The following is a 15,505-nucleotide window of genomic DNA, read 5'->3' on the forward strand; positions in this document are numbered from 1 at the left end:
CTTTACTTCCATCCACTGCATACATGGTATCGGTGTTTCCAGTGAGAAGGAATGGAGACTTTCAGGTTTCTCTACATCACACAAAACAACTTTCTTTGTATCACCAACACCAAATGCCAGTACTGCCAAGAAAAGGAAAACTGTGTTAAACAAGTGCTCTGCTGACTTAGAACACTTGAAAGTTAATAGGGCTGATGTGCAGATTCTAGGAACACATTTTCACATTACAGAAATGAAAAAAGGAGATTTTGTGATACTCACCGTTAAATCTCTTTCTCCTCAATGGCTTGGGGGACACAGGGACAGTGGGTATAGCTCCACCTGCAGGAGGCAGGACACTAGGTAGGAATTATTAAGAAGAATGCTCCTCCCCCTAGCTATACCCCACAGCACAGCCCACAGAGGCTCAGTTTTGTCTAACAAAGAGGTAACTAGAATAACCATATAAAAACCGTTATAACAATGTAACATAACATGGCAGATGGCGCAAAGAGGATTCCGCTTCCGGGGGAGGGAAGCCCTGTGTCCCCCAAGCCATTGAGGAGAAAGAGATTTAACGGTGAGTATCACAAAATCTCCTTTTCTCACCCAATAGCTTGGGGGACACAGGGACAGTGGGGACATACCAAAGCAGTCCCCTGAGCATAATGAGCGGTGGGCAGGAAGCGGAGTCGGAGCTAGACTGCCGCTGCTTGCAGCACCTTGCGTCCAAAGCGTGCGTCAGATGCAGCAAAGGCGTCAAATTTGTAGAACTTAACGAATGAGTGTATGGAGGTCCACGTGGCAGCCTTGCACAGCTGCTCAGCTGAGGCCTGGTTTCTGAACGCCCAAGAGGTACTGACAGATCTGGTGGAATGGGCCTTGATCAATTGAGGGGCCTGTTTTCCCTTGGATATATAAGCTCTACGAATAGTCTCTCTGAGCCACCGGGAAATGGTGGACTTAGAGACAGGTTGCCCTAGACGGGTGCCCGTGGGACTGACCAGTAGGGCATCAGACTTGCGGAATTCCTCCGTACGGTGGATGTAGAATTTGAGAGCACGTACTGCATCTAATGAATGGAGAGCGACTTCCTTCGGCGATTTGGGATTGGGGCAGAAGGAGGGAAGGATCAGTTCCTGGTTGATGTGAAACTTGGTCACCACCTTGGGGAGGAAGGACGGTACGGTGCGCAGTACCGCCTTGTCCAAGTGGAAGATGAGAAAGGGAGACTTGCAAGAGAGCGCGCTCAGCTCGGACACGCGTCGGGCTGATGCAATAGCCAGGAGGAAGACCACCTTGCGAGTGAGCCAGATGATGGGAATGGAGGCGAGGGGCTCAAAGGGGGGCTCCTGTAGGGCCTTTAGAACTAGATTAAGGTCCCAGGGGGCGCAAGGAAATCGAAAGGGAGGCCTGATGTGCGTGACGCCCTGCATGAACGTCCTGATGTCCGGCAGGAGGGCAAGGCGCTCCTGGAAGAGGACCGAAAGAGCCGATATTTGGGCCTTGAGGGAACCCAGGGCTAAGCCCTTGTCTAGGCCAGCCTGAAGGAAGTTCAATATGGTGGGTACTGAGAGGGTCTGGAAGGAGAGATGTTCCTGGGAACACCAGTCCCGGTAGATTCTCCAGACCCTGTGGTAGGCCTGAGAGGATACAGGCTTACGTGCCGCGAGGAGTGTTTTGATCACTGGTTCTGAGAACCCTTTTCTCCGGAGGATCAGGGATTCAGTAGCCACGCCGTCAAACGCAGAGACCCTGGATTTGGATGGAGGAAGGGACCCTGGGACAGGATGTCCGGATCCCGAGGCAGATGCCAAGGTTCTTCTTGAGACAGAGACAGGAGGTCTGAGAACCAAGTCCGGCGCGGCCAGTAGGGGGCAACAAGGATGGTCCTCACCTTTTCCCGCTTGATCTTTTTGAGAACTCGAGGGAGCATTGGTAGTGGGGGAAAGATGTATGCCAGGTGGAAGGACCATTGTGTCGTCATGGCGTCTGTTGCCTCGGCCAGGGGGTCCCTTGATCGTGCCAGGTATCGTGGTAGCTTGTGGTTTGTTCGAGAAGCCATCAGGTCCACCTCTGGTGTACCCCACCTCTGCGTGAGTGACTGGAAGACACTGGTCTTGAGAGACCATTCCCCGGGGTCCATGGTTTGCCGGCTGAGATAGTCGGCCTCCCAGTTTTCTACCCCGGGGATGTAAATGGCCGAGAGAAGGGTGTGGTGACGTTCCGCCCACCTGAGGATGTGACAGGTCTCTGTGAAGGCTTGGTGGCTCCTCGTCCCGCCCCGGTGGTTGATATAGGCCACTGCAGTGGCGTTGTCCGTTTGAATGCGGATCGACTGGCCGTTGAGGAGAGTCTGCCAATGGACCAGCGCAAGGCGGATGGCCCGAAGCTCGAGGATATTGATGGGGAGCAGGGATTCCGAATGGGACCAGGAGCCATGGGCTGTCCGTCCCTCCAAGACTGCTCCCCAGCCGGATAGGCTGGCATCGGTCGTGAGAATTCGCCAGGTAGGCTCTGCGAGGGAACGGCCGCGTGTAAGGTTGGTGGTGTTCAGCCACCACCGCAAGGACGTCCTGGTCTTTGTGGATAGCCGGGTCTGTTGAGAGAGGCTCCTGTTCCTGTGCCATACCGAGAGAATGTTCCACTGTAGGAGTCGGAGGTGGAATTGAGCAAACGGCACGGCCTCGATGGAGGACACCATCGATCCGAGTACCTTCATGCAAAACCGGAGAGATGGTTGAGGTAAGGAAAGAAGCAGCCGGACTAGGGCTTGGATGCGAAGCACCTTCTCTTGGGGAAGGAAGAGTCTCTGAGCTCTGGTATCGAATGTCAGTCCTAGGAAGGTCATCACCTGGTTCGGATGGAGCGAAGATTTGGCAAGGTTTATCTTCCAGCCGAAGTCCTGTAGGATGTTCATGGACAGGCGAAGGTGCTCCTCCGCTGTCTGGAAGGATGGAGCTTTTATCAGCAGGTCGTCCAAGTATGGGGTGATGGAAACCCCCCTGGACCTGATGACTGCCGCCGTAACCGCCATGATCTTCGTGAAGACACGAGGAGCTGAAGAGAGGCCGAAACGGTAGAGCCGTGAACTGGAAATGGAGATTGCGGTAGGCAAAGCGCAAGTATCTCTGATGGCGAGGGGAGATGGGGACGTGAAGATAAGCATCCTTCACGTCCAGGGCGGTGAGGAATTCCTGTGGACCCATGGCCGCAATGACCGAACGCAGGGATTCCATCTTGAATTTGGTGTAGCGGATGAATTTGTTTATGCCCTTGAGGTCGAGAATCGGTCGGAAGGACCCGTCCTTTTTGGGGATGAGAAACAGATTGGAATAATATCCCTGAAACCTCTCGGACTGAGGCACTGGGGAGATTACTGCGGCAGATAGCAGGTCTTGTATAGCCGTCTGGAAAGCCTGGAGAAGGCGAGGGTCCCCGGGAGTTCTGGACATGAAAAAGCGGTGAGGAGGGGGGGCTATGAACTCGAGGTGGTAGCCTCGCGTTATAACCTCGCAGACCCAGGAGTCTTGGGCGTGGATCTGCCACTGAGCACGGAAGAGCTGCAATCTTCCTCCTACTGGAGCCTGCTGCAAGGAGACAGACGGACAGTCATGCAGAAGTGGACTTGTCCGTCTGTTTGTGTGTGGGTTTCCGGGGCTGCCAGGTGGAGCGGAATGCTCCTCCGGGTTTGTTGTTGAATTTGCCGCGAGAGGAAGAGGGTTGAGAGGAATCGGAAGGCTTGGAGGATCTGTATCCGGAGCCACGAAAAAATCTCCCCCTGCGAAAGGAAGGCCGGGACTTGTTTTGTGGGAGGAAGGTACTCTTCCCACCTGTGGCTTGGCTTATAATCTTGTCCAATTCTGGACCGAAGAGCAATTTACCCTTAAAGGGAAGGGAAGTTAGGGATTTTTTGGAGGAAAGGTCCGCAGACCAGAGTTTAAGCCAAAGAGATCTACGAGCGGCCACTGTGAGGGCAGAGGCCCTGCAGGTTAGTTGGGCCGCATCAAGGGAAGCTTCGCAGATGAAGGAGTTAGCCTCTTTGATCTGAGACACCATGGGAACCAGTTCCTGTCTAGGAACTCCCGAGAGGATGCTGTCCAGAAGGGTTTGGGACCAGGACTGGATTGCCCTGCTAACCCAAGCGACTGCGAAGGTAGGGCGCAAGGCTGTACCAGAAGCAGAGAAGGCTGAGCGCAAGAACCCCTCCAATTTTTTGTCCATCGCGTCCTTAAAGGAGGACGCATCAGGGACCGGAAGGGCTGTGTTTTTGGAGAGGCGCGACACCGGAGCATCGACGACCGGAGGAGAAGACCAGGTGTCCACGGTTTCCTGCGGAAAGGGGTAGAGGCGTTGGAAACGTTTGTTGGCCTGGGATCGCCTCTCAGGGTTATCCCATTCAGATTGCACAATATTATCTAATTGTGCGTGTGAGGGGAAACAAACGGATTGTTTCTTGTGCCTCTTGAAAAGTAGTTTGGAGGCATCAGCGGGGTTGGAGGAGGGCCCTAGGTTGAGAGTTTCTATGACTGAGGCAATAAGGGCCTCAATTTCCTCAGAAGAAGATTTAGGTAGGTCTTCGCCTAACATATCTGAATCCGCAGAGAGCTCGCCCTCGCTTAGAGATGCATCTGGTTGAACGGGAGAATCTGCCGTGAATGGAGTGTCGCTCTCCTCATCGGATGAAGGAGGTGCATGACGCTTGTGTGAAGTGGATTTAGGAGCGTCCAGCTTGGCCAATAACTTGTTAAGGGATTCTGCGAGTCTGGGAATGCCGCTAGAAAGTTGGAGGGCCCAGTCAGGAGCAAGCTGGTTAGGGGCAGGGGCCACTGGTGGAGCCTGGTCTGGTGGCTGAGAGGCACCAGAACCTGAGGGCTCAGCAGTGTCTAAGGCCTTGGGCTGAGAAGCTGCTGGGGCAGACTCAGGAGGCCTGCATAACTCACAAATGGGTTCTTTGTGCCCAGAGGGCAAGCGCTTTTTGCATCTGGCACAGGCCAGGAATTTAATATTGGCCGAAGAGGCAGAGCCCCGGGGGAATAGCTGCTGTTTGCTGCCCTCCGCCATATTTGCCCCCAATAGTGCCCCCAAGAAATCGTGAAGCTAAGGGGGGCTGCGCTGCAGGGTTGTGCCAAGTGGGAGAGAGAGAAAAAGGTTGGCCTACCTACAGGTAGAGCAATACCCGCTGGCTGATCCCTGCAGAATCGCTGCACTTGCGACGCAAGATCTCCCCAGGAGCTGCGCCACGGAGCTACAGCACAGAGAGTGGCGCGAAGAAAGGCGCTGATGGGCGGGCGGCAATGACGGAGGGCGCGAAGCAGGAAGTATGGGCCAATGGGAGGGCAGGGTTTGAGCGCGCCCTTTTCAAATGCGGAAGTAGGGCCCCCGGCGCTTCGGGTTAGCAGAACCCGGATGGCCGGCTGAGTAAGGGACTGGAAGTCCCGCCAGCGCCGCTCCGGAGAAGAGGCGCTTACTTACCCGTGCAGCCCGGATCAAGGCTGAGCGCTCCCTTGGCTAGCCGTCTATCCCTGTACCAGGGTAGGAATGCTGCTAGGTGGCCCGCGCCGCAGCGACTTATTGGCCCCAAGGGGAATCCAACGGTGGGGGGAATCTAAAGAGGGACCTATTTCTTAAGGTCTTAGAACAGCCCCCAAGTGTCCAGGCTAATCCTGGACTTTCCCTAGGTGCAGGCAGACTAAGCCTGGTCCTACCTCCTAACACTAGGAGAAAAAACTGAGCCTCTGTGGGCTGTGCTGTGGGGTATAGCTAGGGGGAGGAGCATTCTTCTTAATAATTCCTACCTAGTGTCCTGCCTCCTGCAGGTGGAGCTATACCCACTGTCCCTGTGTCCCCCAAGCTATTGGGTGAGAAAATATTTTTAACTGCACAGGCTCTTATCAAGGGCAGATACCAGGGAAGCAATAAAAAGATAGATGTGTGGCGCTCGGCATACCCCGTGCCAGTGATTTTAGGTAACCAACAAGAGTCCCACCAGTGGGTTCCTAAGAACTTAGAACCCCCACATGATTTCTAGGCATCCTTCACCTTTAAACAAAGACAAAGAGCAAAGGTCCAAATATAGGTGCCAATCAGTTCTAGAGGCACAAAGATTTGCATCTTATAGTGAATGGCATGCAGTGTCAAATTGTACCAATGTATGAGGAGCACAAATGCAGCCCACAGACATCCACGTGCACACCCCTTATCCATGCTACAGGTGCAAATGGTGCCACTGGCTCCAACAAAATTGGGAGCCCTATACTTACCAACTGCCTATGGCACAAGGTGACTATTTCTATCTCCCAATATAGTATTTTAGAATAAACAGAGTTGTTAGCCAAAGGAAACAATGACATTTGTTACTGATAAGATGTGGTCATTATGGTGGCCATGTGAATATAACTACTGGTATGTGGATACAGGTGATGTAACAGCAAAGGAACATGACTAAGCATAGCTGCATACAGTGGAGTACTGGGTTACAGAATCCCACAGTAAAATCATTTTAGGGGCCCACCTAAACTTTACACTTTCATCCCCCTTTGCGTTTTTGCCCAGTTTAGTGCAAGCCCTATATTTAATAAACCATGTGAGCAGTCAGTGCAGTCTATACCCACACAATGTAGCCCTACACAGCTACAAGACCACTTCTAGAATAAAGTAGAGTATATTCACTTCACATTTCTTTTGCCATCTGATCTCCATGCCGAACATGTAACTTCTTTTCCAGTATTCTCACTGGGGGGTAAACTCCATACTCTCTGAATATTAGCAAGCTGGTGGAGTAGGACCTGAATGGGGAAAACACCATTAGTTGTTTGAGCTGCTGCTATCCACATACCATTGCAACACAAATCCAGAACTGAGAAAGAAATCATCTGTTTTCAGAGCAGTGAACAGGGACCAGTAAATCAGTTCTTGCCTTTAGCCAACTATGCACCCAGTACCACTGGTCTAACAGGGCACAATGTGAGTCCATGGATTCTGAGATGCACTGTACATGGTTATATTCTGCAATTAAGAATAATAGCAAACAGGGAGATTTGCCACAAACTTAACTCCTCACTAAGAGAATAGGAAACCCCACCTTGTTTTACCTTTGAAACAAAACACATATATAAATATTTATTCAACCTCTTTAACAAAACAAAGAAAAAGGAAGCTGCAATTCTGTAAAACATACTGAGCACAATTTACCTCACCGGCTTTGTTGACGAGGGCAATGAGATCTCTTTTAGGGGACCAGGCCAGAAAGATTATTTCATGGGGCAGCTGCTTCTCGCCAACTTGCCAAAAGGGTGGCATTTTGACCTCCCAACATACGACAGCCTAAAATCTGCTTCCTTGTATCTGCAGTGGAAAAAAATAAAGTATCTGTAATTTGTTTAGAACTCACACTCTTGCCAGCTACAAGCAGGATGCTGCAAGTTAGAGTTTAAAAGCAGATTGTTTATCCCTAGTGCTCAAAAGGACAAAAGCTCTGTCCCAAAGCTCTGGCACGCAGTGATTGGATCATACAAAAGGGACTCTGGCCATGAGCTACTTACAGGGGCAGATTACCCATTAGGCACCCCTAGGCTATAGCAGTGCAAACAGGGGCCCATACCATTTTACTCCCAATTTTTTAAAAAAAAAATGTGTGTGCTGATGCAGGACCTTGCAGCAGCCGGGTTAAAATTGCGTGTATATGCGCTGTGCATTACCCTGTATGCCTGCCCTGGCTGTGGCCCCTCACTTCGCATAGCATTTGGGTGCGCGGCGCATCAGTGACGTCACTAGTGCACGCCAGACGTGAACGTGATGTCAGTCATTCAGGGCGCAGACGCACAGCAACTATGCATTACATTCACGTCTGGCGCCTGCTAATTGGCTAAGTGAGGGGCCACTGCCAGGGTATATGGGGTAATGCAATGTAAAGTACAATGTTTTAAGCTGTTGCTGCTTTTGATTTGCATTTATTCAAGCTTACCGGTTGGATATGGATTGATACCGCATGATATTTTGATGGACTTTTTAGAAATTATTTGACTGCTACTAATAGTTATTAATTTGAAAGATAATTGTATATTTCTAAACTTTCATTAATAGGAATAGCCTAGAACGGGGCCCTTTGGAAAAAGTAGCTGAGGGGCCTCACATCTCATTAACTCACCACTGGGCCCCAGGCAGCAGCAGCTGTAGGTGAGAAATTTATAATCACAAGTGGCGGGGTTGCAGGGGTGCGACTGCACGTGGGCCCACACCCCCTTGCGCAATAGGGGCGGAGCCAGAATAGGGGAGGAGCAACTTTGAGGGCTGGGCTAAAAAGGATTTCACATGTGCCCATGTCCAGGGAAAGGGGGGGCAGGGGCCCGAGTCCAGTAACTGCACCGGGGCCCATGGAACCCTACTTAAGTCACTGGTAATAGCTGGTATAAAGGGGGAATTACTGTACTGAGCTCCCATAGCCTTTATATGGCTCCGTAACATACTGTAATGTGTACAGCCAAAATATATTCATCATATCCATAATTTCTGCATCTTATGGGCAATACATGGGTAATTATTATGGGCAGTAAGTAAATATCAGAAAGATTCCAGAGCAACAGGTCTGTACAAGCAAACTGCAGGGCAAAACAGCAAACTGATTAATGGGGGGGGGGGGGGCTGCCTTATTGCCATGGATATCAGGTTCAGAAATAAACTTTTCCCTTTCCCTCCTCCCAGTCCCTCAGTCCCTGTGTCTCCCCTCTGCCCCCGGGGGGATTCCAATAAATGGCAACAAACATGGGCCTGGGGGAGACACAGGCCTAAAGCCCCCACCTTACAATACACACAGTACAATCCAACCAACAACTGTTACTGTCAGTACTTGTGCCATTCCCACCCCCTATACACACACATACCTGCCTCACTGCAGGAAAGGCACTTACTAACTAGCAAACAACTCCTGCTCAATTGCTAGAGATGGGACTACTGAAGGCTCTCAGGGGATGCTGGGAGTTGAAGTACAACAGCTGCTGGGCTGCAGGCCGGATATAATGAAGGGCTGTAGGGATCAGGACACATGCACCCCTACATCCCTGCCATTCCCATACACAGAGCCCCCACATACCATAGGTACCTGCCCCATACCTACCGGTAACCCCGCTAGCACCCCATGTCCCGAGTCATGTGACCCATTAGTGCCCGGTACCGGCAGGGCTTTCCCAGGTGCATGACACACACTGCCCCGCCCTTCATCCCCCCTGTGCCAACTTTGTTATAAGGCAGCGAATGCAGCACAACCCGGACTGGCAGCGCCCGGCCCTTTCCCAACTCCACACTGACTCCCCGTTACCTGCGCACCGGGACCCGTCACGGCTCTTCCCTCCCCCGTTCTGTCACGGCCCCAGAGCACAAGTTTACAGCAGGAACCCTGTAATGCTCAGCAGCTGCCACTAGAGGGCGCCCGTTCCACAGCAAAGAAAAGGGAAACTTTTTTTCCCCCACCAAATACTTTGTTTAAAGTAACCACAAGAGGCGCAAAGTGACAAAATTACATGAGAGAGGAGCTGGGTTCCCTGTGCGGTGATTGGCTGTGCCCATTGGCCTACTGTCTGACTTACACATTATTATTATTATTAATCTAGTTAATGTCTATGTTATTACAAGTGCAATGTTAGCAGTATATTCTGGGCTATGAAATAGATTTCTTTACCAATATTCCTCACTGTTATTGCCATTTACCCAAAAACTCCTGTACTTCCCACAGATAGAGATACCAGCAGTACATACATTGCACAGGCGATTACGGTCGGCCAGTGATTATTAGAGAGTGGAGGCTCCGGGGCTTAAATCTCCCTTTTAGGAACCCATTAGTTTATTCAGAGGATATTGTGTGTGCCCCCTACTGTATATTATAAGATTATTGGAAGGCACCAAGTTGTTCCAGGGCCATCTAATCGCACAAGGCCACAGGCAAAGTTAGACAGCTAGTATGGGACCCGAAGTGACGTCACGTCTGTCACACACGCTTCCGGAAGTGATGTCACGTGCATGAAGCTAAATAATGTCACCAAATGGATCAAATAATGTCACCAAATGCTTACTGCACATGCGCGCCTGGAATTCAACCCTGGAACTTTGGGAAGTTTAAATGAACTTTTTAGTATGATCTAGAGAATGCTATTTTGAGGCAATTTGCAAATTTTTAATTATTTTACTTTTTGTTTAACTGCTCTCCAGTGTGGAATTTCAGAATCTTGTTGCTAGGGTCCAATTTAACCTAGTAACTAGGAAATGATTTAAAAGAGAGACAGGAATATGAACATCTATAACATGTAAAAAATGAAGGCCAACTGAAGAGTTGCTAAGAATAGGCCAGTCTATAACATACGACAAATCAACCTGAAGGTGAAACCTGATCTGCCTATAATTTTTATGTTTTTCTTTTATTTCTTTCTTTATTAATAACATTGGCCTCAAGCAACATATTTACTGGCCAGGGCAATAAAATACCAGCCAGGTGGCAACCCTAGGGGCACATTGTCCTTTATATTCTACAAGTGTTAGTTTTTAACTTTTTACAGCAACTTTCAGAGCTTTTACTCTCATGTACAAATCCCAACACAAACTCCCTCCCGTGTCTCTCCAAAGGTCTCACTGTTCTGCTGCTTCTCCATCTGGCACTGAGGACATGCCAGCAGCTTTACTCCAGCACTGCTCGTTTCTCTAAAATCTGAAATGCTTGTATTGCTGACCCACCACGTAACACCCCGGACAACCAAGTAGTTACCCCGCTAGCCCCTTCAGCCTCATACAGAACTCTCAGCACTGGGATTCCCTACTTACACTGCTCTCACTCTTCCACCCCTGATACCCATTGAGCTGCCTTGACAGAATTTTTGCGTCACATACAGCTCCCTGCACCTTTATGTTGTGTAACGCGCACAGGGCCGCCATCAGGGTGCACAGGGGGTAGAGTCGTCCCGGGCCCGGACGATTTTAACTTTAAAAGGAGGCCCGGCTGTGCTAAAGTTTTCTTAGTAGCTCAGGCCCCCTTTAATCAATTCCGGGCCCTGTCATTGGTGGTCAGCGGGTGATCCTATTGGTCACGCCCCGTGCGTACATGCACGTCAGTACGCACAGGGTGCAACCTTATAAAAGGGCCTGTCTTCTTTCGGCACTCAGAAGTGCCTCGGTGTTGTGCAGGAAGGACGTCGCCGGAGGAGTCCGAAGCCGCCACTGAAGACACCGGAGGAGCCAAACAAGACGCGGGGGGCCCTGCTGCTACCAGTGTACTGGGGGGTGGGGCACTGCTGGCTACCAATGTACTAGGGGGGGCACTGCTGGCTACCAATGTACTAGGGGGGGCACTGCTGGCTACCAATGTACTAGGGGGACCCTGCTGGCTACCAATGTACTAGGGGGACCCTGCTGGCTACCAATGTACTAGGGGGACCCTGCTGGCTACCAATGTACTAGGGGGGCCCTGTTGGCTACCAATGTACTAGCGGGACCCTGCTGGCTACCAATGTACTAGGGGGACCCTGCTGGCTACCAATGTACTTGGGGAGGCCCTGCTGGCTACCAATGTACTAGGGGAGGCCCTGCTGGCTACCAATGTACTAGGGGGACCCTGCTGGCTACCAATGTACTAGGGGGACCCTGCTGGCTACCAATGTACTAGGGGGGCACTGCTGGCTACCAATGTACTAGGGGGGCACTGCTGGCTACCAATGTACTAGGGGAGGCACTGCTGGCTACCAATGTACTAGGGGAGGCACTGCTGGCTACTAATGTACTAGGGGGGCACAGCTGGCTACCAATGTACTAGGGGGGGCACTGCTGGCTACCAATGTACTAGGAGGGCCCTGCTGGCTACCAATGTACTAGGGGGGGCCTGCTGGCTACCAATGTACTAGGGGGGGCCCTGCTGGCTACCAATGTACTAGGGGGGCCCTGCTGGCTACCAATGTACTAGGGGGGGAACAGCTGGCTACCAATGTACTAGGGGGGCACAGCTGGCTACCAATGTACTAGGGGGGGAACAGCTGGCTACCAATGTACTGGGGGGGGAACAGCTGGTTACCAATGTACTAGGGGGGCACTGCTGGCTACCAATGTACTAGGGGGGGAACAGCTAGTTACCAATGTACTAGGGGGGCCCTGCTGGCTACCAATGTCTCATGTCTGTGAGTCCTTTTTACTGGTGGGAGAGGGGCCCAGAAAATTTTGTTGTGAGGGGCCCGATGATTTCTGATGGCAGCCCTGTAGTCTTACCAACTGCACATGTACAGGGGTCTTGAACTTGGTGCAGGAGCAAGGCTATACAGAGCTCAGCGTTTTTTTTTTCCTATGAGGCTTCTGATCATCTTAACAGGAGAAATATAGGAAGACTTAAAGGCACTATTGAGAGAACTGAAGGTATGTCTGCAGTTTGAGATTAACTCTTTATTAGCCTTTCCATCTCCTTTAAGATAGCAGCTTCAATTTTAGCTTGACCTCACTTCTCTGCTTGCATCTCTCCTGCTGCCTTGACTCTCACTGCTGAGTGGAGGGGGAAGGTGTGAACTAAGAGAAGGAAGTCTGATCCTGTAACCCGTGTATAGAACACAAGAAAGGAAATGCAGTGGTTCTTTTCACAGAGGACATGCAGTACTGTTTATAGCTGTACTTAGACCTTTCTGCTAAAGCTTAGTTTAACATTTTCTTCTCCTTTACGGGGAATAAATATTACAGTGTTAACCAATATCATTGGTGATGTTACCTATAGCAATCAGTAATTAAGTAATGAACGGTCAGAAAACACAGAAAACAAAAGCAAAGATCTGATTTGTTGCCATGGGCAACATCACTGCCGATGTTGGCTTTCACACTTATGATCCTGTCTGTAAGTCACCCACCCCACTGCACCCTAGCTGCAAATGCCCCCAAGATGCACTAAAACTGCCACAGATGATTGTGAGTTGCTGGTGGGGCATCTCTGATGAACAAGTAACTAACATTTTTGTTTCATTACTTCCACGTTCCTTCCTGCGATGCCCTAAATCCAGCCCTTCTTTATATAATGTCTTAATATAACTCTATACTGGTAAACAAACTATAACTCATGTTTCACTAAAGCTCTTACCAACAGAAGGCTCTTATATAAATGTGCATTTATACAGAGGCACAGTAGCCTTGCCCATGCCGCTACGCCATGAGATACATCCAACAGCGAAGGGCCCTGTTTCCGAGCCAATCTTGCCGCCTCTCCATACTTCCACCAATACACAACACACTGCGCCATTTCATCCAAGGCAATAATCTTACAGAGCGAAAGGCGCGAATCACGCAGGGGCGGGGCCACACACGTCAGAACAGCGGCGCTTCCCGCCAAGTGGGTGCGATTAGTGTGGGGAGAGCGATTGTATTGGGTGTGCTTGGGAACTGTGGGGCTCTCGCTGCTGTGACAGAGCTTCAGAAAAGCGATCATAAGTGAGTAGAAGTTATTGGGCGTTACAGTGTGCCAAGGTGGGGGTGATAACAATCAGAGCTGTCAGTAGTATCCTGCCCAGCCTTTCAGCCTCTCACAGAGTGCCCTCTTGGGCCTATAGAGGCAGCTTCCCAGCCAGGTAGTTGTGCGCTAATAATGTATAGAGTAAGCGGTGTAATGGAAATGTAAGGCAGATATAGCTTTATATTGCCTGAAGCTGACGCGCAAATCATTGTATTTGTGGCTCATACTTATGGGAAAGGAATGAGCCTACACAGTCCATTGGATTCTATCATTCACAGAGTGAGGTCATGTGGGGCATTTGCTGCCTTCGACTACACCTACCAAGTCGAGGGTAAGATGCACCCTAGCAACCAAATAGCTGCTAAAATCCCAAGCTGGAGAGCTGAGGAACAAAAGGCTAAATAATTCAGAACCCAACTGCAAATAGTATGAGGTAGAGAACAATATTCTTAGTTAATTTAAAGGTGAACTACCCCTTTAACATGGTCTGTTCTTTCATGGTTGCATGCAGTAGCACCCCATTTCCTGGGTGTGACAGAGGGCCTGGGTGCTATAGGAGGAATGTATCATAGGAGGTCTCAGCGTAGGAACCCGCTATACCCGACCGGCTCTAGCAATGCAGTTGTGTTTATACACATCCTTTAAAATTGGCAACATTCCAATACACATTTGTAACTTTTTAGCCTTTTTTTTTTTTTTTAAAAAGAGCTGATGACCCTCATACATTCAGACTGAAATTGTAGGATAAAGACCTAAAAACACAAAACGGAGGATGTTCTGAACATCAAATAATTGGCAGACATCAATCTTACAGTAGTGACTTAGAAGGATCTTGTCCGATACACAAATTCATGCACAGATTTTATCGTTAACCGACCAATATTTTCTAACCTGGCCAATCACCTCAACCAGGGGTGTCAAACTCAATTGCACAGGAGGCCAAAAACCAAAACACACTTTAGGTCGCGGGCCGAACAGGATAAACATTTATTGAACACACTAAAATTCAGTTGTCTTTGCTCTTATGTCATTTTATTAGAACTGGACACCTGGCATCTTTTTTTATCAACAGGGTAGAGGGAGAGAGTACACTTACAGAGGTGGGGGGAATGTAGGGGTACAGGGAGAGAGCACACTTACAGAGGTGGGGGGAATGTAGGGGTACAGGGAGAGAGCACACTTACAGAGGTGGGGGATATGTAGGGGTACAGGGAGAGAGCACACTTACAGAGGTGGGGGGAATGTAGGGGTACAGGGAGAGAGCACACTTACAGAGGTGGGGGATATGTAGGGGTACAGGGAGAGAGCACACTTACAGAGGTGGGGGGAATGTAGGGGTACAGGGAGAGAGCACACTTACAGAGGTGGGGGGAATGTAGGGGTACAGGGAGAGAGCACACTTACAGAGGTGGGGGATATGTAGGGGTACAGGGAGAGAGCACACTTACAGAGGTGGGGGGAATGTAGGGGTACAGGGAGAGAGCACACTTACAGAGGTGGGGGATATGTAGGGGTACAGGGAGAGAGCACACTTACAGAGGTGGGGGGAATGTAGGGGTACAGGGAGAGAGCACACTTACAGAGGTGGGGGATATGTAGGGGTACAGGGAGAGAGCACACTTACAGAGGTGGGGGGGAATGTAGGGGTACAGGGAGAGAGCACACTTACAGAGGTGGGGGATATGTAGGGGTACAGGGAGAGAGCACACTTACAGAGGTGGGGGATATGTTGGGGTACAGGGAGAGAGCACACTTACAGAGGTGGGGGGAATGTAGGGGTACAGGGAGAGGGAGAGGAGCACACCTTTCATTTCCACAGCAATTCACTTTCCCATCTAACTCCTGCAAAGCAATTCCCATCAAATGACTGTAACGAGCTGGCGCTCACCACACTCAACGCAGTACAGGGGGGGTGAGGTGCGCACGTCCTCCTGAGCGCAGCCCCAAATGTCCACGGGGGAGGGGGGGTGCGAGCCACTGAGCTAGCTCAGCCCAGCCCCCCTAGACTGCGCACCACTAAATCACATTAATAAATGATTTGTTTATTACAACCGCTTTAGTGACACG

General features: G+C 50.3%; 1 protein-coding gene across 3 annotated transcripts in view; it reads left to right on the forward strand.

The window, feature by feature from the left end:
- The first annotated feature begins 13,276 nt into the window (after positions 1-13,276).
- stk31 (serine/threonine kinase 31) overlaps positions 13,277-15,505 on the forward strand; it is a 43,935-nt gene continuing 41,706 nt past the window's right edge. For 2 of the 3 annotated variants that reach the window (XM_002933400.5, XM_012965578.3), the window contains exon 1: positions 13,278-13,416. In XM_002933400.5, coding sequence (XP_002933446.3) covers position 13,416 — 1 coding nt within the window. In that variant the 5' untranslated portion in view covers positions 13,278-13,415. Of the gene's footprint in view, positions 13,417-15,505 lie in introns of all 3 variants that reach the window. The other variant, XM_012965577.3, reaches the window with a different exon arrangement.

Source organism: Xenopus tropicalis, chromosome 6 (assembly GCF_000004195.4).
Source record: "Xenopus tropicalis strain Nigerian chromosome 6, UCB_Xtro_10.0, whole genome shotgun sequence".
Taxonomy (NCBI): Eukaryota; Metazoa; Chordata; class Amphibia; order Anura; family Pipidae; genus Xenopus; species Xenopus tropicalis.